This window comes from Talpa europaea (genome assembly GCF_964194135.1).
Source record: "Talpa europaea genome assembly, chromosome: 5".
In the NCBI taxonomy this organism is placed as follows: domain Eukaryota; kingdom Metazoa; phylum Chordata; class Mammalia; order Eulipotyphla; family Talpidae; genus Talpa; species Talpa europaea.
This window is the reverse complement of record NC_140071.1, coordinates 95582848-95608069: the sequence shown is the minus strand read 5'-3', so window position 1 is coordinate 95608069 and position 25222 is coordinate 95582848. Positions and strand designations below refer to the sequence as shown.

Genomic DNA, 25222 nt, shown 5'->3' with positions numbered 1-25222 from the left:
TGGTCCCGGTGTTGTCATTGTGTAGCTAATGCTCAATTCTCTTTACAAAACTCTGGAATCCTGTCAGACATCCCTACCTTAGTCTGCTTCTCAGTCTATGCTGTTCACATGGGAACAATCTCCCCTGTTCCCATGACCCAACATGGAGCAAAGGAACATGGAGGGTCTCTGAACTGTCAAGTGTTCTTCAGTTATTATAAAGTCCTTGGTGTGCATGGCTCTGTGGCTCTAATTCCTGTCAGTGAGATAAGTTAAAGGAGAAGCCCAAAAGGGAACACTGAGAAAGAGTTTTGTTGTTTCTTAAGGGGTAACCTTCCTCGTGGTACTCTCCCAGGGATGATTCTTTGTCACCCAAAACCATGGGAGGAAGATAAATAATACCTCCCAGTGTGTTGACAGTGCCTTCATAGATCAGAAAAGGCTGTGGAGGTAGGTCAGACCAAAAATATATAGTGGTAAGTACTGGCTACCATGCCAGACTGGCCAGTGTTTGTCAAATGAGGAGTGCAGCCAGGCTAGCCAGGTGGTCACCAAGACCAAGAAGAGAAATGCAAACAGTGTGGTTATTGTCCTGTGGTTACACTGCAAAGGGGTCCCTTAGAGAAACAAGGAGTCATAGACCCTATCCTGCGGAGCAATGGTTTTCAAGCATTTTTTACTCTGATCTACAGTAAAAAATTACATAATTTTACATATACAACCAAATACAAGCCAACTTGCACACATAAGACATTTACATAAAGAAGAACTTATTTTTTGAAACAATACTTACACTGACTATGGAAAAAAAAAATAATGTTCCTCTAAATGGATGGTTTCATGATGTTCTAGTGAATTGTGACCTAGAGTCTAAAAAACATGTTTTAAAAGAGGATGTCTAGAAACCCTGAAAGTAGTTGTTTAGTGTATAGAAAGAAGAAAAAAAATCAATCTCAGTGCAGATTGAGAAATAAAGGTTAAAAGAAAACTATAAAAACAACAACAGCTACAGATGGAAAGATTTTTTTTCCCTGTAAGAAAATATTCATTCTGTGGAATTTAGCAAAATTCTGGTGCCTGTAAATAGAACATACAAAATCAGAAGAAAATAATTTCAATGTGATGGGGGATAAAGACAATGAAGCAAGCTTGATTTCCTCACAGCCTTTGTGTGTGGCTAGAAATCTTCATTAATTCAAGAAGTATTGATGATATGCAATCAGATAGATTATATGTGGGCACCCTCCAAGTGTAACAGAGGCATCTCCAAGGGAGGAGGCAAATGTTTCCCTCCCCCATTTATATGCCCCCACTAGAATAGCTACTGGGAACTAGGAGGATGCAACTGCGTGGCCAGAGAAGCTCTATAACATGGAAACTAGGTGGCTCAAGAGAGACACATAAAGAAGAAAGGTACTTGCTTCTTGGCTTTGAGCTTGCACCAGGAACTTGGGGCACTTGAAGGAGACACATGGAGGAGAGACACCTGGGGAGGTTGACATTGGCAGCCTTTGTCTTGATTTGTACTTCGATTTGCTCCTTTTGTCCCAACTTTGCCTAGCCCTATTTATCCCTTTCTTATGGTTCCCCACCAGAAGGTGCCTTAGATTTGTGGCAAGCTTTTGGGCCCCAGGGGCCCCACTTTGGACCAGCCCTATTTGGCTGGACATTTACTCTCAAGCAGACGGGTGACTTTGGATGTTTTATTCAGAGTATTATTTCTTCTTCTCTCTCTATGCACACTATACACTCCTATTAAAAGTTATTTTTACACTAACAGTATGGTTTGTTTTTGTGCCCATAGATGGCACATAGATGTGCCCATAGATGGCCCTTTAGGTTGGGGGCTAACCCTTTAGGCTAACACAAGCATCATATTGTGTACCCAAGTTGGCTGCTTAAAAGCCTGTACACAGTACAGTTACTTGGGTTGTTACCAGCTATGTTTTGTTTGCCCAAGTATGATAATTAGAAACGTTAAAGCAAAAAATGCCTGGATGGTGCAGACCCAAGCACAATTTAGTAGCTGATTGCTCATTGCCAGGGAACCAGAGACTAGAAAAATAAAAACCTAAAGAAATCATTCTTATTTGGGTGAGGCAACTATAGAGAATTCTATTACTGAAATACTGAGAGAACGCCTAGTAATGTAGTCCACAACTCCCTTATTTTGTGCCATCCTAAGTAACTGACAGCTGCTAGTGATAAAGGCATAAATACAAAGCCTAATCTTTAGACTTTGGACTTTAGAGTAGTGAACTTTCTATGACACCTTATGGGGCCACCTTTAAATGGTCTGTAAATTGAGGGAAAAATCACAATTATTTCAACTTTCTTATGGCTCTGGATATAATCATTAAAATGAGGAAAAGCCTCTGGCTTATGCAAGTGTTAGCAGCAGCTATAAGAAAGGAAGACTAGACTTTTAAAATATGATTAAAATGGAAAATTCCTGAATGAAGAGGCAGACTGTGGCAAACTCTAAATATATATATATATATATATATATATATATATATATATATATATATATATATATTCTCTTCCTGACTTTAAACTAGTACTTCTCAAACTTTAATGAGTGTAAGAATCACATAGTTAAAGTGGGTTAAATGTGGGTTTCTGGGCCCTACCGCAGTTCTGTTCAGTAAGTGTGCAGCAGTCCCTGGGAATCTTCATTTTAAGCTGCACCACAGGTGGTCTGAGTAGTCAGGGTCCATTCCATATTATCCCCCCCACCTTGACCCAACCCACCACTAGGACAGTGAAAGGAGGCATGTCAAGGGTCACAGGACAAATGGTCACTAGGTCAAATATCGAAGTTCTATAACAGGGGACTCTGGATTAATCACACAAAGCCTATGCTTCCTGGGTTGAGCACAGCATGGGAGCAAAAACTTCCATTCTTGTCTGTCCTACTGCACAACTGCCAGGTGCAGAAGTCACATTGTCATTTTCATTATCATAATAGTCATTCTGCATTGAGAATCTGTATATGCATTATGATGTTCATTAGTTAACTCTTAAAGCACTCCAATGACTAGCCAGTACTATTACTACTCTCCAACAAGAGACTTAATGGCCATGTCTGTCCCTAGAAGGAAATGTTCTGGGTGATTTAAGCTAAAGCAATACATCCAATTGAAGCATCGCACAATCAGGGCCATTTGATGTAGGAGTTCAATAGGCAAAGTCTTAACAAACACTGCAGATCAACTGCTTGGAGATGGGAGATTCTGATCCCCGTTTCTCACTGCTGCATGAAAATAAAAAACCTCCAAATCAACTCCTAAGCAACATGCCAGATCCAGCCTATTTTTCTCAAAGATTTTGAAGCCAGTTTTGGGGACAGCTGGTGCTGGGACTCAGCAGGCTCCTGTCATAACTCCGATGCTTTAGTGATTGGCTGTTGTCAGGACCCTGTTGATGGGCCATTAGTCCAAGCTATGCTGGTAAATTATGTGCTTTTCTTAGCACTAAATAGATCCATTACTCTCTTGTTAATCACTTTCGTATTTGAGAATTTTCACACATTACAGAGACACATTTGTTTGCCAGGTATGAATAAAGAGCCCTTTATAAACTGCGCTGCTGTCTGCAAATGCTGATATAATAAAGCCTTTCTAGGGTATTTTAAAAGATGAGACTTTCAAACACGAATTGTGTGTTAATTAATACAGATTTGAGCCCCCATCTATATATTTTGCAGTATTGCCCGTGGCTGCTATAAATATGTCTAATTTACCATTGATTTTTAATGACACTAAATTTTAATATTTGCTGTCAGTATGGAATTCCCCTCTGGTGAATCTACTCTATTAGTATTATATTAAAAACAGATTTCCTCAGTTAACAAAAAATATAGGGCCTCTTCAGCTTTAAAAATAACACTCAGAAATTAGGATGAATTATTAATTTGTAACATCTGTGATTGGGTTTTGTTACATTGTGAAAATCCCAAGAGGTATCAGGCAAGCAGTCCTCTTGAAAACGACTTCATATTTGAACCCTTTGGGGACACAAGACCAGGCACTGTGTCATCATGGTCAGTCCTTGATAAACTGCTGGATGGGTTCCATGAATTGTAAATGGAAACATTACTGGTGTCACTTACACTTAAGGATAAAATGGTCAGGGCTGCCTTCTCAACAGATATTAGTTAACACTGTATATTATGATTGACAGAGGCATGATTCTGTCCACAATCAGTATTCTTGTTTTTGTTCCTGTCTCCCATTGAGAACAGCTTTATAAAAGCTTAACATCTGCATAAGACTCCTTTACTATTTCTTACCTCCTTTAAATTCTGTAAATGTCATTTTGGTTTCAATGAAATTGACCCTTAAAAAGTTAGAGAGAGGTTGCTTGCCTTGAATTTTAATCTCTGAAATCTGAAGAGATTTTTCATATAATGCAGATCATTAGAATCCAAGGTATAAGTCATAAAAGCATTATTCACAAAAAGACTTGACTAGTGTTGGACTAGAACCAACCATCTGGGTGATGCCTAATATGAATTTTTGAACACATTCCAATATGCTGCTTTCTCCTAGATGTTAAAATAGGTAAAGTGCTTCTTAAGTGCAATATTTTAAACGTCTTTTCACAGCCTAGAGTTTTAACGTAGAAAGTGCTACACAGTCTGATTCAGAAGCCTGTCATCAAAAGCCCCAATATCATCTTTCTCTACTTCACTTCCTAATTATGAATACCAGGCTCCTTTATACTGTGAACCCTGTAAGGGATTGTAATGTTAATTGCAGAAAATCAAATGCCTCTTCAGTAAGGCAATTTAATTTTATAAAATATACTACAAGATTAAAATATGTAAATCAAATGTCATTTTTCACATGCAAATCCAATTTGCTTTTATACGTTTCAGAAGAGTTGCCTAAACTCAGGGAAGTTCCTTAATTGAATGTGGGTTGGCCTAAGGTTTTTCACAATAGGAAAAGGTTCCTGGTCTCTGTGGACTGGTAATCTTCCATCTTTTCCTTTTTATTTATTTACCATGCTAATAATGCTATAACAGGGGGGCCTAAGGAAAAGGGGAGGTTTCAGGTTTCCTGCCCCACCCAAGGAAGGGTTGAACTAAGCAGGTAAGAAAAGAAGCTGGAGAGGAGAATGGGGAAGGAAGTGAGAAAGATGAGTGGAGTAGAGAGACATGTGAGGAAACTGCTCTTGCTTCTTGATCTTGGACTGGTTGAAACAGATGTGGGTGAGATCCGTGGGGAGGTAACAATGGCAGCATTGATCTTGATTTTGACTTTGCTCTTTTCCTTCCAGACTTGCCTGGCTGTTTCTGACCCTTTTCTATGGATCCCCACCAGTAGGTGCTTTAGACTTGTGGCAGGCTTTTGGGCCTCAGAGGCCCTGCTTTGGGCCAACTTGTTTGGCTGGGCATTTACCCATGAGGGGATGGGTAATGTTTGATTTGGAAACTATATTCTTCCCGTTTTCTGTTCTGCACACTAATTACATTAAAGTTCCTTTCCATTGAAGGTCTTGCACACAAAAGTACATTTTGTCTTGATGTGGTGGATGGCAGAAACTATTTAGAGCAGACAGATTTGGGGGTGCCCCCTCCCTATCCTGTAACAATGCTAGATTATTCTATCTTTTAAGGAAATGTAATTTTTTCTTTAAAATTTCTTACCACTTCCAAGCAGTCAATGATCTTGGTTAACTTATCTTCAGGTAAATTCTTCAGCAAGGATACACTTTAAAATTAAAAAGAAGCCTTTAATTATCTCCTAAATTAAACTATAAACAGCTCTACCCAATGCAAAATCTTAACATGCATTTAAAAAAAAATACATTAAAAAAAATACTTTTCCAAAGTAAATCTTTAACTATATCACAGATAAAAGAATGAATCTCAAATACATTGAAATTATATAGTCACAGACTTTATCATAGACAAATTTAAAAAATAGTAAGACACCAAAAGAGAAAAAAATCCCATTTTGTCTATTTGGGGAAAGATATTCTACATTTGTTGTTGTTTTTCAAAGTGAATCACTTCCGGAAATGTGTTCTCTTCGCATCTCAAAATCTCTTATTAGCATGAATGAGGAGTTCTGCTTCCAGAGAAAGATCAGATGTCCATCTAAATCCTTGTAATTAAATAAAGACTGAATCCAGGGGGATGTAGGAATTAGCATGAAATGATCTTTGATTAACAGTCATACTGCAATGTCTTTTAAAATTGATGGCAGCCAGAGGCAAATGATAGGAACATTTTAACAGAAAATAATCAATGAGACTGACATAGAATGTTGAAACTGAAAGGTTAATGCAGGAGGCCAAAATGCAAAAGCCCACCAGGAAGCCCACCTGGGGCCAGGAATGCAGAAGCCAGCCTAGAAAACAGACAATAAGCCTCTCCCCACCCTACAAAACTTTTTCCCTCTGCCTTGCAAACTCAGTTTCCCACCTGACCTCTCCACACCCTATAAAAGCCTGCCTCCCCCTGGCAATGTGGGAGACTTCACTGACACCCACCATGGTTCCGTGAATCCCGCCTGGGGACGCAATAAATTTCCCACCCTTTGAGAAATTTAGCCTGGCTCTCCTTTTCTTTACCACGCTGAACCTTTCAGAAACCTAACTCAGAAATTCCAATCAGTATACTTAACCCATCAATATAATTAAATTGTTCATTTAAAGAAATTTCTTTTACTTTATTCATTTTTATTTAAGACTTGATATAATTTCTATAAGATAAACACTTTTTTTCTTGCTATCTAAAATTTGACACCCCTGTGGAAAAATGATGCTACTCCAAAAATACACAACTGGATCTAATTTTTGAAAAGAGAGCACCAGACTGCCCTTTGAACATGTGCACTCCAAGGCACCTGGCCAGATGTGTTTAAGAATGTTTGTATCAGAAGTGTTTGTAATTGCAAAACACTGGCACATACCCTAATGAGAGAACAGATAAATGTACTGTAGTAGAGTCAGATAACAAAACTCTACAAACAGGAGAGATGATTGAACTAATCAACTGAATAAATCTTAGAATAAGATTGAGTAAAAAAAAAAAATGCAAACTAACACCATTTTTAGAAAGTTTAAAAATGGTCTACATCACGCTATAAGCAATACACTAAACTTCAGATGGTAGGCTCTCCCCAAGGAGAGGATGTGGGAGGTTGAGAAATGATAGAGGGAGCATATGGGGACTTCAACAACATTGCCACCATCCTACTTCTCACGTGGGGCAGTAACTTGATGGTGCTCATTACACTGTTATTATAACTTACAGTTATACTGTATATCTTTTATATATATCACATATGTAACAATAAAAAGATGTAAATGGAAAAAAGCTTATTGCATATTATAAAACAAAGAAATATATTTATCTCATCTATTCCTCTATTGATGAAAAGGTAAATGGATAACCAAAACTCACTGATTAGCTCATGCCCATATGAAAGTTCTACTGGATCTATAATGTTAGTGAAAATTGAAAATTTTGTCCTGTAAATTTATTACCTTACTCTTTAGAGATAGAGAGGAAATTGATATGAGGAAAAGTCTTTAGTCTCTCTCCCCTGTAGGAAGGCAGAGATTAGGTTTATCTTAGTCACTACTGAATCTGCAATGTTTAGGGCCTGGGAATAAGCATTTGTTGAATGAATACAAGAATGAGAACAAAAAAAAAGGAAAGAAAGGAATATATACTAGCACATTCTCTGAAACCCATACAATATGTCACATCAGTTTGTTTCTCTGTAAATGGATGTGTTCAGGTTGTCAGGATACGGAAGAGTTCATAAAGTGAGTATGTTCCAAGGATATGTGTCATCCTGACAGGTATAGTCACATTTTTGGCAAGTTAGTTGGCTACAAATAATAGCAATTTGGAAGATGATGTGGCATGTAAATGGGAAAAAGAATGTCTCAGGTAAAGCAAGTAAGAAAATAACACACACTCATATTAACATTGTTCTCAGCAAAGCATTTCTACAAAATTCATCTTTTGTTATCCATGTCCAAGTTACAAGATGCCTTTCAAAGTCAACTGAACAACCCAGGTGACCATCTTAGGATCTTTTGCACATTTTTCAGTACTATGTACAATGACTCCACAAAGACAAGGGCAAAATTACTGCACAAGATTAATAGGAATTAAATGCATTTTTTACAAATAGTGGCATTTACTACATGGGAATTCTTTTGTGCCTTTGTTTTAATTATGTGGGAAATGCTTAAAATGAAAGAAGTTACAATTAAGTCATTATTCTGGTAAAACCAACAAATCCAAAATATGGCTATACCATCATCTGCTCTTTCCCTCAGTGTGTTATTCTTACCTTCTTAGGAAGTTTCTGTACTGTTCATCTCTAGCTTGAGCTGTCCTTCTCATGATATTCTGGAATACCTCTCGATCTAGTGCCCAAGTCTTAACGTTGGTAATAGCTTTGGAAAAATCAAGAAAACAATAAAGTATTGTTTAATCCCACAATAAGAAAATATTCTAAAATGTTAATCAGTAAATTTGTTATATGGTCTCATAAAATATTTCTTGGAAAATCATTATTTAAACCAGCAAATGGAAGGAAGTGTGATATAAATAGTGGCTAATTTTCTAAAATCATTTTTGGCTTTGAAATGAACAATGATATGGAAGTAAGTAGTAAGAGATTTCCTTTCTAATTATATTTTGCTTAGGATGATATTAAAATTAGTTTGCAATGCCCAATTATGTACTATATCATCAGGATGCATTTCAGATTTGTACTGTGAAACAAGAAAATGCCAGCCAGACTGTAGCAAATCTAGAGAATGAAGAATCTAGAGGTAGTTAAAAGCTAAAGATTTGTGTGTGTGTGTGTGTGTGTGTATGTGTGTCTGATGGCTTTTTATGTGGTTTAGACATTGCTGCTAATGAGAACCAATGTATTTTAAGATCTCTATGGTTACTTTGGGATAAAATGTACACAAATCATTTTGAAAGAGGTTACATAAGATGGTTTTTGAGACTTTTTAAAATAAGACAGACATTGAAAGCAAGAATAAAATCTGAAAAGTAAGAGGTGCGGGAGTAACATTATTAAAAAAATCTATTTGAAATTATGGTTCAGAGTTTTTCAAAAGAAATAATGAGAGTCTAAAGAATAGATCAAAAATGCAAAACTTTGGCTTACTAAATTTTGAAATCAATAGGAATCATCTTGGGATTCTTATTAAAAATACAGACCTCTAAAACCAAGATCAAAGCAGCAGGTCTGTAGTGATTCAGATTTGTAGTCAAGCCTGGTTTTCTATGTTTTTATGAAATACTACAAAAATCTTGAGACACTTAACCCAGACCCAGAAAACCAAAAAACACTATATCTAAAAAATTCATAAGAAAACCCAAGAATACCTTAAATGAAAGCAATTAAAAACAAGAACCATGAGGGGAAATAATTAAATTAATCCCAAAACTCATACATGACAACTCCCATGAATTTGATTTATACATTTCTGTTTCTGTTAGCTCAATTCTTTTTATTTTTTTTCTGGTTTATAATATGGTCAGAAAGCTCATGGAGAAGAGAAGGCAAACATGAGAGGAGCCAAAAGCAGATGTCTAGATACTAAAAAGAGTAAAGTGGTAATTAAATCAAATATTGGAATTACTCAGCTTAAAGTCATTTTCATATTTTATATACAAGTATCTGATAGAAGGGTTGCTTTAAGGTTGAATTACTGAGCAAGTGCTTCAATATAAATCCTTTTATGGTCCTCCCTATGGCTCAGGCTGTTGAGCGCAGCATTGTGAAGCTGTTTGCAGCCTCTGCAGAGCCCGTTCAATCCCCGCCGGCCTCGGAGATATGCACATGGCACAGCAGATCTCACCTGTCTTGCCCGCTGCTCCCCTCTGTAGTGTATTTCAGTCAGTCTGCCTGTTTTGTTCCCCACTCTGTCTCTGGTGAATCATTTCACCCTCCCGCACATCTGGACTGTACCCCGTTCTTGTATAAATAAGTAAATCTTTAAAAATAAATAAATAAATTCTTTTATAAGCACAGCAATTTTATTAATCAGAACATAAGAGATGAAAGACTCTGAATAAGGAGGTATCAGTGATTTAAGTAGATTATCTTTAATATTGTGCAACTATCCAAAATCAGCATATCATCATCCCATTACCTTTCACAGAGGCGGTCCTTGTACAGTTGTATAAAATGGCTAGTTCCCCAAATGTGGTCCACATAGGAATGGCTGACAGCAATTTCTCCCCTTGAAACACCTCCAGTCGGCCCTCTAGAGGTAGAATTTAAGAAAACAAAATAAGCCTAGATTCCATAAATTAAAAAAAAAAATGCAATCAGAAAGTATACAAATAATACAGGTAAGATGCCTTAATGATGCTCATTATAAAAGTATCTTAAGTGTGAAAAATGAAATCAGCTCTACCACTTACTCACAATTAATTCGTTCACATTGAGACACAAGTCCTTGACATAAACAAAACCCTAAGCATGAGACTCTTCTATAAAAATGAGGAAAGTAATGATACATAGTTCATACAGTTGTTGCAGAATATTAAATAAGCTAATATAAGTATGAAAATTAGAACTACGGCTAGCACATAGTAAGTGCTTCCTGTCAGCTATTGCTAATGTTGTGATCATGGTTACAAAATTTTTTCCTTGACGCAGTGGATGTCAAGTGTTTTACTTAAAATTCATTCTAGTCTATGGGGACTATACCTGGGGGAGATGGGGGGTGGGGAAGCAAATATTGTTTAAAAATGAACAATGATGTAAAAAACAAATATTTTTTTTTAATTTAGTAAATTGTCTATTAACTGTTATTTACCTAAGACCAACCCATGATCCCATCAAAAAAAAAAATTCATTCTAGTCCATGAAAAATGTAGCACATGAAACTATTTCTCTTGTATAGACTAACTGGTCTAACCGAGAAGTACAGAGGCCCTCAAGTCAGACTTTCCAGCTCTGACTGGCCACTGGTTGTGTGACCTTGTTGTCTGATCCCTCATTCATTAAAATAAGCTAACACGAAGGATCAAAACAGGGGTGAAAAGAGCACAAGGGACTATGGTGATGGTGTACAAGTGAATCGGTGGTGGGAATTTCATGGAGGCTACATCTGAGAAGTCATGCAGTGTACAAAAATGAAGAATGATGTAAAATATATATACAATAAATAAATAAACAAACAAACAAACTGTGTTAACAAATGAAACTACTAAAAAGAGCCCTGGATAAAGACAGTATCAAGAGAATTAGAAGACAGAAAATTGAGAAAATATTTCTGCAAAAAACTTATATCTGATAAAAGATCATTTTACCAAAAAAGAACCCCAAAACTCAATAAGAAAAACACAGTCTTATTAAAAAAAAAGAAAAGTGGTTGATACTAATCTTTAGGCAAAGATTGGAGATCAAGGCAGAAATACGGCCCACCCCCTCTCAATTCTTCAATCCTGGCAATTCTCTTCTTTTCCTTCAAACCCACACAAAAAAAAACTTTAACTAAAAAAAAAAAAAAAAAACAACAACAACAACAAAAAATCATATTCCAAAAAGACCTACTACTTAGAGGGAGAAAAATGATGGGGTTACTTCTCTTATCTCTGAAAAATTAATCAGTCTTTCCTTCTAAGTCACCACTAAGCAGCTCTGGCCATCTCTGTCCATTCATTCATTCATTTATTCAACAGATCTGAGTACCTACATTGTACTAGTAATTGGTTTTTTTTGCTGGAGAAACAGAGTGTACAAAGCAGAAAAGACATTTATTCTGACAGATTTTATATTCTAGTAAAAAATAAACTGATTTGGTTCCAAATCCTACAGATAATTAACGCAATACAATAATTTCTCATTACAACTAAATTGTATTTCATTAAAACCTCTTAGTAATACCACTGAGTTGCTATCGTGGATCTTAATGCATTTCAAGTATTTTTTTCCATTGTTATGGCTCGTGGGTCTTGAGCAAAACTGAAGAATTAGATGGACCATCAAAAACTTAAGCTAAAAATGTTTTACTATTTGCTATTGATGCTGTATTTTATAAAAGAGGTGTTTTTAAGAAGTTTGCTCAGTCAATAACATGAGGCAATTCAGTCTTTACATAAATCATATTCAAAAAGAAAGTGTCCAATTTCATCCCACATATGTAATAGCCTTGATTTCAATGGCAGTATTGATGCTGACTTCTGTTCAAACTCTTCTTTCCTCAAGCCTTTCATAAGAGTTACAGGCAAGGAACAAGGTGGGCTGACTTGACCCTTTCAGCCTTTCCTAACAGGTTCTATAAATATTTGGAATGACTTATCTTCTTTTGTCAGAAGTCCTAGTATTTTGACAATTCTAATCTGGTAGTGTTAAAGTAGAAGCGAAACGGCCAAGAGAAAAAGTTGAAAGAGGATAAAATTCCTCTGGATCACCCATCCCTAAAACTTGAGGGCTGGTTAAATTTAGACGTTAACTCCCATCTAAGATAGAATAATCACTTGGGGATAACTGTGAAATTTTAAAGGCACCTACATAGATGTATATGACAAATTGTATATGACCAATTAAAATGAAATTGGCATGTTTAAAGAATCAAAGTATATGGAAACAACCTTTCATACACAGATAGAATAGTACAAGTTTATTAACTTGTTCAGATAGGCAACTTCTGCCCCACTCTTAAGGTTGCAAGGAAAAGAGAATCATAAAAACATTGTGTAGATTGCCAGGAACTACAATGCAAAATAGAGATGATAGCACATCTGAGGGTTTCACTCCATCTGGACAAGACAGTTTAACTTTTTTCCCTAAAACTCAAAAAGTTGAAGAAATTCGGAATTTGGCAGAGTGTTCAATAACCATAAGTCCTGTACAGCTCATTCTTGCTTCTATATGTAAAAGAATTTTCTGAGTATCACTGTAAGACATATGCATTTGAAAAATAAAGTCTCTGCCTATCTGGCTATTATATTCTCCACAGCAAGTAAGCAGCTACTATATATGGCGGTAAGCATTTATGTGACTCTAATAGCACTAGACTTAATCTTAAGTCATTTCATTGGATTTGTCTGGTGGTTAAATATACCTTGATTATCTTTTCAAATCATTGACACATAATCAAAATATCCCATAGAACTTGCAAAAAATATTTTTTTTTCTTTTTCCTGGTACAATTAACTAAAAATATCAACATAAGTGCAGAATTTTGACTGGGAACATCTTTTTTATATGAGTGGTACTGTGACTAAAATAAAATACTCTCAAATCAGATTCTCTAAGTTTGCATTTTACCTCCACCACTTAAGAACTCTGTGTCACCTTGGGTAAGTTAACATAGCCTTTCTGTGACATTATCATCATTGTTAATTATTATTATTAAAATAAAGATAACAGCACTTGCTTAACAGTTGGTGAGAAAATGAAATAGGATCTAAGGGATCAACGTGCAGCCTGACTTATAGAAAGCATTCATTAAATATGAAGTATTATTATCATGATTAGATCAGCAATGCTACTATTTCATTAGTTCAAGCTTATACATTTTCTATGGAGAGAATAAACTTTTACACAATGCTTGCAAAAAATCATAAGATAACAGGCAAAATATTTGTTATATGATAACTGGAAAAATATATGAAACCGACCTGCCAGCACAAAGATATGGTTTCCTGGTTCTCCTTGCTTAATGATGTAACTCCCTTGCTGGTAGTTTCTACCATACATGCACTCCACCATGTCTTTGATCTGCTGAGGATCTAATCTCTTCAGAAACTGATTTTTATTCAGGGCATCTGTAATGAGCTTCTTCTCACTAGTGCAAAGGAAAAGAGATTTTATGTATAATCAGTGAAATCCATATTTTGTTATAATGATTCTTATTACTACCTATGTACTTCTTACAACTTTTCCAGCAAGGACATATTTTTTTCTAGCCCCATTAACACCTGATCCTTTTTATATCACACTTTCACATGTAAAATATTTTGAATATTTTTCTGGTAATCATCACACCAATTTTATTATTACTCCTAATTGTCATCATCATAAATATAACATTTCCCAAGATCCTCTGATGCACCACTACTAACGATCGCACGATTTTTTGATGGAAAGCATATCTGGTGGACAGGTAGAAGGTGTATTTAAGGGACTATAACACAGTATTCATTCGTTGATGTATACATGTATGCACAGAATCATTGGGACCAGTTATTTTATATTTTATTTAATATCACTATCCTGTAAGATAATAAATCTTACTTAATGGATAGATAGGTTATCCTCATAGGAAATAAAACTACATCTGTCAGTCTACAGTCTATACCACTCTATTCCATCCATTGCCTCTTTTGAGCTGGAGAAGTCAGCTACCTTGGAGGCTCACTGGGTTTAATCATACATAAGGAGTGATGATGGTAGTCTGAATTTGCCTTGGTTTGAACTCTTCATATGCCTAGATTACAGAGAAGCTACATTACTAATAATTTTATAATATTCTATTTTGGGAAACAAGTAGTTCAAAATAATTACTCAGTCCTTATTAACATAAATTTAAATATTTTAATTAAATACTTTATATGCAGATATCATAGGATTATTAAGCTGGAAGAAAAGTTCCCTTTTGGACTAAGTCAGAATTTTTGTATATTTGCAATATATTTGTTCTCATTCAAACTCAACATGATTTTTAATAGGATTATTCCATATTTCCTATTCAGATTCTCTCCCAGTACCAGACTTACTGCTTGAAAACCAGCGATCTTTTTCTATACAGAATATTCTCTCTCAAACATAAGGTAAAATTTCATAGAAATAGATACTTGCGTCGTGACCCTATCTGTGAACTCATTAGGCAACATGAAGTAAATAATGAAATCTTAAATGGAATCCTTCTTCTCAGAGACTGTTACCCTCAAAGTCAGTTAAACTTGTCAAGCACCTTACCTTGGGAACTTCCTTCCACCTTCACTTTATCTGTCATCAAATCTCATCAATTTTCTTTACAAAATATTACTGTAGTCCATTTAGTTTTCATTTTCAAGGATGTCACCATAGACTAAAAAAAACTGTAAGTTTGGACAGCTTTCAAGCTTCTTTTTGGTATACAGTTTTGGTATTTCAGATTAATCCTATTAAAACACTGACTTCATCATGATCTCATTCTTCCTTCATCCACTAAAACCAATCATTTATTCAACTAAAATATACTGAGAAAATGTTTGCTAGAAGATATTCTCAATGCAATTGGTAGAACTGTGAACAATACCAAAAAAAAAAAAAAAAAAAACCTCAGCTTCCATGGGTCTTTCATGCTAGTATAACACTCTAGTCAGTGTTTCCTTAATGTCCATGTACTCCAAATTATGTTCCACAAAGTCTGTTCCTTCATAAGCATTAGTGTATTAAGTTTGAACAATTTTGGAAATTCACAGTATACATGTTAAATATTCAAATAAATCTTGCAGCATACAAATACATTTAAACCAATGTTTCCCAAACCCCAATGTCTTCTTGTTTGTTTTTGTTGTTGTTGTTTTAACTTCTAATAACATTCCAAGGAAATACTGTCAAAAACCTTTTTGCCCAACATCTCACAATCTTCCCATCTCTCACCACATAATTTTCTCAATCCATTTAGTACTTATTCCTCAAAACAATCTTTTGTTAGGTGTAGCTAGTATTCAGCTTTACCTTCAGGCATGGCACATGTTTTCTCAACTGACTTGACTTAGTTTCTTCTCTCCTCAACTTACTTAAAGTTTATGCACCTACCAAGGATCCCCTAAAAACCTAAAAAACTGTTTCCAGATACTGTGGATCACACAACCTTTCACTCTATAAACTTTTGGAGTAAATGTATTCTGTCTATTCAATTCAATAAGTTTTCAAACATTCAACAAATCACATCAAGCATTTATTTAGAATATAAAAATTAATTAAGCATGGACTGTGGCCTCAAAAAGTTTCCAGATTTTTTTAACTTAGTTTACTATTGTAGTATTCTATTGGGAAAAAAGCTCTTTCTATGAGTTTTTCTCTAAACTAGGTTATAAATTCTTGGAGGAGTGGGTCTTGTGTTGAATTTTTGTTTAAGAGGTAGCTTATGGGAGTGATGAAGAGTATGGACCCAAAGTAGACCAAGATATTACAGAAAACAGACACAGACTTTAATATAATGGTAATTATTGGGTTGTCAGAAAAACCATTTTAGAATGGGTTTTAGAATTAAAATTTAGAATTTTAGATTTTAGATTTAAGAATTTAGAATTAAAGATTTTAGAATTAAAGCATACAATATCTAGTACGTGGACTTAAAAGATGGTCTTTAAATAGGATAAAGTATGGTTGAAAAAGACTAGAAACTGAATTTGGATGTAGAATATATCTAAATAGAAGATTGGAAATAATGGAAAATAGAGCAACAATAACAAAAACAAAGCAAAACATAGCGACATGTAAGACATGATAGAGAAGTTGAATAGACAGGTAATTTGGACACTTAAAGAAAGGAAAAGAATCAATTTGAAGTATATGAAGGCATCATATTCAAGAATTTTCTTAAGTTAATGGAATTCATCAATCCACAGACAAGGTATGTTACCATCCCCACATAAAATATATAGGTCCATCATAAATAAATTGATGAAATCTAAGTGCAAAGAGAAAAATCTTTAAGGTAGTTGCAGAAAAATTGACCTTCAACAGTGGGACTGACTGACTCTTCAAGAGAAATGAAGAAAGCCAGAAGACAGTAGAATATCTACAAATACTTCAAGTGCCTATTTCAAAGTGCCTATTTCAATATCCTTTCCCAATGAAAATAGTACTCAAAATGAAAAGCAAAATGAAAACATTTTCAAAATGTTATTCCATTGGTAACAAAAGGAAAGTGATCCCACATGAAAGTTAGCAAATGTTAGAAGGAAGATCAATAGAAAAAGTAAATTTGTGGATGACAAAAGGAAGTTTATCTTTATAAAACATTAATAATAAGAACTTGTTTAGTTTAAAATATAAATAAAATGTATGAGAGCAAGAGCCAAAATTCCAAGCATGATGGTCAATAAAGGAATTAACATAATTTAAATTCAGCAATTGATAAAAGTACTAATCTCTACCCGAAATTTAATAAGGATGATATTAGATTAGCCAAAGAATATTTAACTAGAGAGTTAACAGAAGAGAAAACTGAATAATAATCTATATTTAATCAATCAAATAAAATGTCAAGAAAATAAACAAAAAGAGACCAAAAAAGAGAAAAACTAAGAAACAAATACTAATATGCTAGTTAAATCCAAATATTTAGTATTTACATTTGTATAATATTAAAGATATATGTACTAAATGCCCTAATTAAAAGATATGATTGTCAGACTGATTTTTAAAAAGGAAATAACATTATGTGATTCTTATAAGAGGCATTCCTTAAAGACAATGATACAAAATTTTGAAAGTGAAAAGGTGGAAAATGATATACTACTTATGTAAATTTTAATTATAATGATACAAACTTTAAAAGACAAGCACATTTCTGGAAATAAGGATGGGTATTTCATATTAATCAGGAAGCTACTAAGACAGTACCAAATTGATAGAATATTTTACAAATCAAAGGAAACAAACAAATCTTCATGTATTTTGGGGGATTTGAATACATCCCTCTAGATGATAAAAAAGAATAAGCAGACAAAATTTAGTTTGAAAATAAAAGAGCTAAATAATTGATTATTAAATTTTACTTAATCTCTTGACATAATTGATATTTTAAAAAGACTATTCAACAAATTCATAGTACATAATCTTTTCAAGTGCACATTGTATCTTTAGGAAAACTGACCATTTAGTGGACCATAAAGCAAATATCAATAAATTTCACATGAATAAATAATGCAGAGTTTATTCTTTGAAAACAGTAGAAATCAATAACAAGCAATAAACAGAAAATTCTCAAATGTTTGAGGATTGAATAATACATTTATAAACATACCCTTGATCAGAGGTTAAATATCAAGGGAAGTCAAAATATTTTTAAACAAATAATAAAACAATGATTTAACAAAACTTGATGGTTTCAGTTAAATAAATACTAAATGGGCAATGTGTGGTATCAAATAGTTATGACAGGAACAGAAAAAAGTTAAGTGTCCCTATCAAAGAGCCAGGAAAGAGAATTGAGCTTGAAAATGGGAAAAAGAAAGAAATGGAGGACTATAATAAAACAAACCAAAAAAAGTATAATGAAGAAAATCAAAATAGTCCAAAATGGGTTATGTGAAAAGACTACAGAACGAATAAATTACTAGCAAGAAGCAGAAGGAGGGATGGAGGGAGTGAGAGAGACTATCAAAATAATCTAAAGTCAAAATATAGGCAAAAAGTTATTTATAATATAAGTTCTCCCACTATCTGAAAGCAAGACATTCCTATAAACCCTTTCATAAGCCAAAACAGCGTGATGTGAGGAAATAAGTAACCATCAATTTATATGGAAATTTTTTTGAGTGACACTAGTCCCAAACAAATAAAACAACAGTAACATATAGTGAAGCAGGACTGCTGTAAGTAATACAGAGTATACAGTGGTCACCAAGAAGGAACATGGCAATGCTACTTTTGCCATCTGGGGTGCCTCTAAAATGGCTGCTACAAAAGAAACACTGAAGAACATTTTCATTTGTCACCTTTTGGTGGAAACACAGAAATCACCTTCGAATTTCTTTTGGTTAGTGAAACAGGTACTAATCTAGTTCTTTTGTAAAAGCAAAGTGGAGTAACCAGAATTTTTGAAAACCAGGGAATACCTGTAATACTAGTATAAATATGGCTACTTCTGAGGGAGAGATTAGAAGGGAGCAGGCAGAGCTTCTGAGGTGTTGGTAATGTTCTATTTCCTGATCTGTCTGTGACATGGATGAAATCACCTTATGATTTGTGCACATCGATGAAAAATTTATTTTGAAAAATAAAATGTGTACATGTGTTTGGACTCAGAAATCCTAGGTTCAAATCTCACCTCTGCCACTTTCTAGCTGTGTGACCTTGGACATATCACTGAACCTTTCTGAATCTCAGAGCATAGTTACCATATACACTTCCTAGGACTATATGCACATTAACTAAGATAAGGCACCATAAAAATGGTAGTTATAGTAGTTGGCAACTGTAGTAGTTCCAGCATGTTTTTATAAGGAAGAACAGGTTGGAAAAATTTCTGGAAGCCAGGGAACTACAAAGAGGCCAACCCCCTCTGCCGAGTTCAAAGTTCCTTCCATAGGGCTGGGGCTTGAACTCATGCCCATCAATGGCAACATCAGTAATCTTCTAGCAATCCTTTTACATCCCCCAACTTACATAATCAACATTCCTTTAGGCAATAAATTCCTGTCCTCTAAATTACTTCAGGAAGTTTAACTTGTCCAAGTCCACTGAGCCCTCAATATTGATTCTACGTAGTGGAGGGCTGTGTCCTCACTGTTTGTTTTCATCAGGTCAGAGCATGTCTCTTGCAACCTTCTTTGCATAAGGCTCAGTGCAAAGCAGGAGCCAGCAGCCTCCCCCTTCTCTCTTATCTACAGGGACATCTTGTAGGTATCATTTCATAGCTTCATTATCTATACAAACAGAAGTGTACTGTAAAGTGTATTTGTTAAGGGCACCAACTCCTGAACCTGGAATGCCAGGATTTGATTTCTACTTCTGCCAGTTACTAACTGGAGCCCTGGGCAAGTCCTTTAATCTCGGAGTTTCCTCAACTGCTAAATGACAATAAACACAGTCTATAGGTTATAGTGTTTCTCTGAGAATTAAATAAGGTAACAATATAAAGCATGGAGATGAAAGCTTAGCACATCAAATATATTATATAGGAGATGGTTTTACTACAACAAGCTAGCAAGTTAGAAGACACTTAAACTCCTTTGCACTAAAACAGCTCTAAAAACCCTATACTTAACACCTGCTTTTATATATTTATTTAAGGAGGCCCTTCACAGGGTTGGTAAAGCTGAGAATGCCTTATCTGTCCAGTGTCCCTATGCTCAGGGTAGCCCTTACCCGCTGAGCTACTCACAGGCCCCCAAACATGCCAGTCCACCTGCCATACATTCCTTCTTCATAATCCAGCTCAAGGTCATTTCTCTATGGAGATTTCCTTGAGCCCACCCTCTTTCCTTTGTACCCTTGTCTCTTCAAATATTAACCACACACAAGAGTGCAATACATTTTAATTTCCCAAATGAGACTGTGACCTTCAAAGATGTGATTATGCTTTCTTCATCCTCTTATTACCTCCAATCTAGAATAGAACCTGGCACATAACAGGAACTCAACAAAATTAAAAGAATGTTAAAGGACATTCAAATTCTTTCTCCTGGGACTAAACACAACAGTAGTCTATGGTAGAAAATATCAGTCACCTAAGAAACAGGGATAGACAATGAGCAGGACGAGGATCTCTTTATTTTGCCCTCCCAAAATCTTTTGAGTGGCAGAGCAACCAGAAAAAAAAAATACCAAGTTAAGGCACAAGTGCATAATTTGAGAAACTAGCATGAGGAAGATGAGGTCAGTCCATGTAATCAGAAAACGGGCATGACTCTCTGCTGTCAGCTCTCAGAACCTATTGCCCGTGTAATTTAGTATGGTTGTAATTGAATCATGTTTACTGTTATTTCATGCTCATGCTCACAACAAACATTTCCCTTTCCCTTTCTTAAATGTGTGCAGATGATCCTATTCCCATGAGCATCAAAGAACTGAGTTCAACAATGAAATGTTGGAAACAACCAGCATTTAAAATGAAGTTCATCTGACACACTCCCTGATATGCAGAATCGTCTTTGTGCTGCATGGTAAATTAGCTAGAAATCGTAAGAAGTCCCTTAAAAGTCTGCAGTGGGCATTGCTCTCAGATCATCAGACTGAGGAGTTCTGGAGTCAGTGGCAGGGAAATTTATTCCTATAAACTTTTATAGATACTGATGCCCACGATCCTCATCACAATGTACTCAGAATCCTGAGGGCTGGACCTGGACATCAGTGCTTTGTAATACTTCTCAGGTGATTATAATATACACATTGGGTTAAGAATTACAGTTTTAAATAAGACACTTGGGCCACCCTGGTGGCGCCAGGGGTTAAGACACAACCTATGAAGCTATCTGCAGCCACTGTAGAACGAGTTTGATCCCTGCCCAAGGAGCTACCCACATGGAGCAGCAGACCTCTCCTGGCTCACCCGCTGCTCCCCTTAGCAGTGTATTTCAGTCAGTCTGCCTGTTCTGTTCCCCACTCTGTCTCCGGTGAATCTTCTCCCCCCTCTCACCTCTGGCCCATACCCCAGTTCTTGTATGCATGTAGGGGCAGCCTGTCAATTCCACCCCAGGACTCTGGCAGTTTTTATAAACTATGTAAACTACACATAACTAAAGCTGTACCATTTTAATGATTTTTGACCGTCTAATTCAGGGACATGATACATATTCCCACTGTTAAACAGCTTTTGCAACCATCCATCTCCAGAATATTTTTCATCTTCCCAAACTAAAACTGTACCCATTACAAACTGCAAGCCTCATTCTCCCTATCTTCCAGCCCCTGGAAGCCTCTGGAGACCTCCATTCTACATTATGTCTCTGTGATTTTTAGCACTCTAAGCACTTCACATAAGTGGAATATTCAAAATCTGTCCTTTTGTATCTGACATTTCATTTCATTTAGTACAATGTCTTCAAGGTTTATTCATGTTGTAGTATTAAAGTGAAAGGAATTCCCTTTTTTTAAGGGAGAGCAATATCTCATTTGTATGTATAAACTGTGTTTTGATTGTCTATTTATCCATCAATGGACATCTGACTTATTACCATCTTTTGGTTATTGCGAATAAGGATGCTATGAGCATGCATGCAGAGGACTCTGAAATTTTTTTAAGATTTTATTTATTTATTTATTTATACAAGAACTGGGGTACAGACCAGATGTGCGGGAGGGTGAGAGAATTCACCAGAGTCAGAGCGGGGAACAGAACAGGCAGACTGATGAAATAAACTGCTGAGGGGAGTAGCAGGCGCGACCGGAGAGGTCTACCGCGCCATGTAGGACCCTCACTGGCTGGCTGGGAGCTAACCAGCGCTGTAGAGGCTGCAGACAGCTTCACAGCACTGTGCTCAATCGCCTGCACCACCAGGGGAGGCCCAGACTCTGAATTTTGCATGGCTCTACATATCCAGCAGGGTCATTAATCTTAGCCAGAGTCTCCCCAACAGAGGAACAGAGGGAGCAGCGTGGTGCATAGAATTCTAAGATGACCCCCATGATCTCCACTTCCTGGTGTCAAAATCTTGTGTTCTCCCCCTTCTTTGAGTGGGAATGAATCTGTGACTTGCTCCTCTCCAACATGTTGCAATGGCAATGGAATGTCACACCATGTTTGTTACATAAGACTTCATCTTAGTCAACTATAAAGAGATTCTCTAACTGGCCTTGAAGAACTAAGCTTAACATGCTGTGAGGACATAAGACAGAGAACACTCAGTGGTGTCTAGGAGCCTAGAGCAACTCCAGCTGACAGCCAGCAAGAAAATGGAGACTTCGTTTCTACAGCCACAAGGAATTGATTCTGTCAATAATCATATGAGCTTGACAGAGATACTTCTAGAAAGTGCTAGAAAGAAAGAAAGCCAACTGATGCCTTAACTGCAGCCTTGTGCAATCCAGAGCCAATGACCTAAATAATCATGGTCAGCCTCAACCCATGGAAACACTCATGTCAATAATATGTGTGTTTGAAGCTGCTAAATTTGTGGTATCATGTTATGCAGGTAATAGAAAAAGCGTCTATGTTCAAGTTTCTCTTTTCAAGAAGTTTTAATTAGTAACTTACTCTGCTCCCATTTTTACCTCCATTTTTGTCATGTCTTCTGGAGAGAGGGGACTAGAAACTACAGATTTTTCTTTCTTTCTAATTTCCCAGAGCTGGATCTATAAATACCCAAAAGACTATCAAAACTGGTGCTTAAAATTTACCAGTTAAAAGTAATTTGGCATGACAAGCAAATGCTCTGAAAGGATGAAATGCAAATTGGAAGTTCCTAATCATTCACATTTTAGTATGAATTACATGAAGATATTCCTGACTATTGGTCTCAAATAACATCAAGATCACATTGAAAAATCGACGACTAACAAATATTTCTAAGGATTTCTAAGGGGAGTTAACAGGGAGGGGAGGAGGCTAACTATTTTTATTTAAAGAAAGTAATCATTTTTAGTCAAGGGATAAATACAAGAGATTTATCTTTTACATAAAAAGTTCTTCCTAAAAGAGTTTAAAAGTGAAAAAGATTTATCTTTGACTTTAGTTTTTCCTCAGTCTTAAAAAATTTACTGCACTTTAAACCCCAGAAAAAAGTCAGGTTTCAGAAGCAGAATAGCCCAGGCTTCCAGGAAGAAAAGGGAAGATTCCTTGGAAACTGACCACACTGCTAATTGCGTGACAAAGGTCAGTGTCCATGCTTCGCTTGGATCAGACCAGCAAAGAGAAAAAGGTCATTGTCTTCTCAAGTATAATATTTCTACTACACTCTTTCCTGGGAATTTAGAGAGAAAATGGGCAGTAACCATTTCAGAAGCAATTTAAAAAAAATAAGTGAGGAAGGATAGAGGCTCCTGCCCAGGCCTCCAGTTCAGTGACAGAAAGTCAGAGCTGCTTGATTCACCAGCACTAACATATTTGAGGCCAAGCAGAACAAAAAACTGCTATGAATATCCTTTTATTTAGTAAAATATCAAGCAAAATAAAATGAATATAGGTATGAGAGTCGATGTGACTGAATGGTAGTTGTCACCTCACCTAGCTGACACCCAGATGAAGGGATACACCTTTCAGCACAAATGATGACAGTGGACTAGTTACTTATGATTTCTGAGCCTCATATAATTGGACTTATCCACTGGGGTTTGTTGTGAAAATAAATGAGATAACTCGATGTAGGTCAGAGCTCACTGTGGCTAGCCTATAAAAGATATTTGAAATTGGTATTGTTGGCACGTGACTGATACTGAGAATGGGGGGAAATCAGGAGAGAAAAATAAAGGTATAAGTGGAAGAAATGGGGGTGGGGGGAGACAGAAAGAAACAGAAAATAAAAAGAAAGCAAAAGGAAAAGAAAATAACATTAAAGAACAAGCTTCACTGAGGAAATATTCAATATTTGTTGAACTGAGTGTCTTAATCTAAAGAAGGGAAATCTTGGACATGATAGCTATTATCCAAGCTATTGGGTCAAACACCTCTGTGGTTTTCATGTAGTATAAAAATATCAGAGAGCATGATGAAATTTAGGATTATAGGCGTCAAGGTGAGGGGAGGCTGAGTAAGGTGGGTCCCTACAACAAACACTTAGACTTTTGACTATTTGAAACAATATGTCCTTGAATCATGAGTGTTTTCTGAAGCTTGATGAAGCAATTTTCTTAACACCTATCAACTGACAGCCTGCAAGATTTGAGCATAAAGTGAAAAAGAGCAAAGGGCAGCTATAAACTAAGCAAAAGATAATTTGAGAGTCTGAGAGTTAGGAGAGCCCAGAGCCTTGGGCTTCTAGAGAGAAAGATGAACACCAGAGACTGGAAGAGAGGTGTGGAACTCAGAAAGCCTGTCAAACCTCTGTAACTTCACCTAGATGGCCACTTATTCTAGGAAGGTTCTCTAACTTGATGCTTCTCACACCTCTCCCTTTCTTGGGAACTTTGATAGCCCACCTCAAGCCCCCAAACCACACAGCTTCAAGGGGAGTATTTGCATGGCACATGGCAGGCTAGGTCACCCTTGAGAGGTGAGCGAGAAAACACTTTCACAGTAGGCACTCAGGTTTGAACCTGGCTCCACAAACTATAACACATCATGTTCAGAAAGTAGTGCAAAGACTGAGCTTTCATTTTTATCTCCAATACAATGGAAAAGCAACAACCGCCTCACTAGGCAAGTCTCTATCCTCACTTAAATAATGTACAGAAAACAACAGGTTGTTCTCATCTCACCCTGAGTAGTTAGCTGGGATCTAGATGTCTAAACATGTTATAACACATAGCCTTCTGTTCTCAACCATTCTGACAACTTTCACCAAACACATGGCCTGGCTGGCTTCACCCCACTTTTGACTATCAGTCACCACATAATTGAACTTTTCTCTTCGTCCCTTGTATAGGGAGCTTTATGCTTTGCTTTGCTTAAGACTCAGATTAAGACAATC

The 25222-nt window shown here is 36.1% G+C and overlaps 1 protein-coding gene across 2 annotated transcripts in view; it reads right to left on the bottom strand.

The window, feature by feature from the left end:
* The window catches only part of PRKG2 (protein kinase cGMP-dependent 2), a gene marked incomplete at both ends in the record, with an annotated part of 88901 nt that overhangs the window by 46861 nt on the left and 16818 nt on the right, over positions 1-25222 (bottom strand). For both annotated transcript variants that reach the window (XM_084233486.1, XM_084233485.1), the window contains 4 exons: positions 5636-5699; positions 8304-8409; positions 10129-10242; positions 13613-13779. In XM_084233486.1, coding sequence (XP_084089612.1) covers positions 5636-5699; positions 8304-8409; positions 10129-10242; positions 13613-13779 — 451 coding nt within the window. The remainder of the gene's footprint in view (positions 1-5635; positions 5700-8303; positions 8410-10128; positions 10243-13612; positions 13780-25222) is intronic.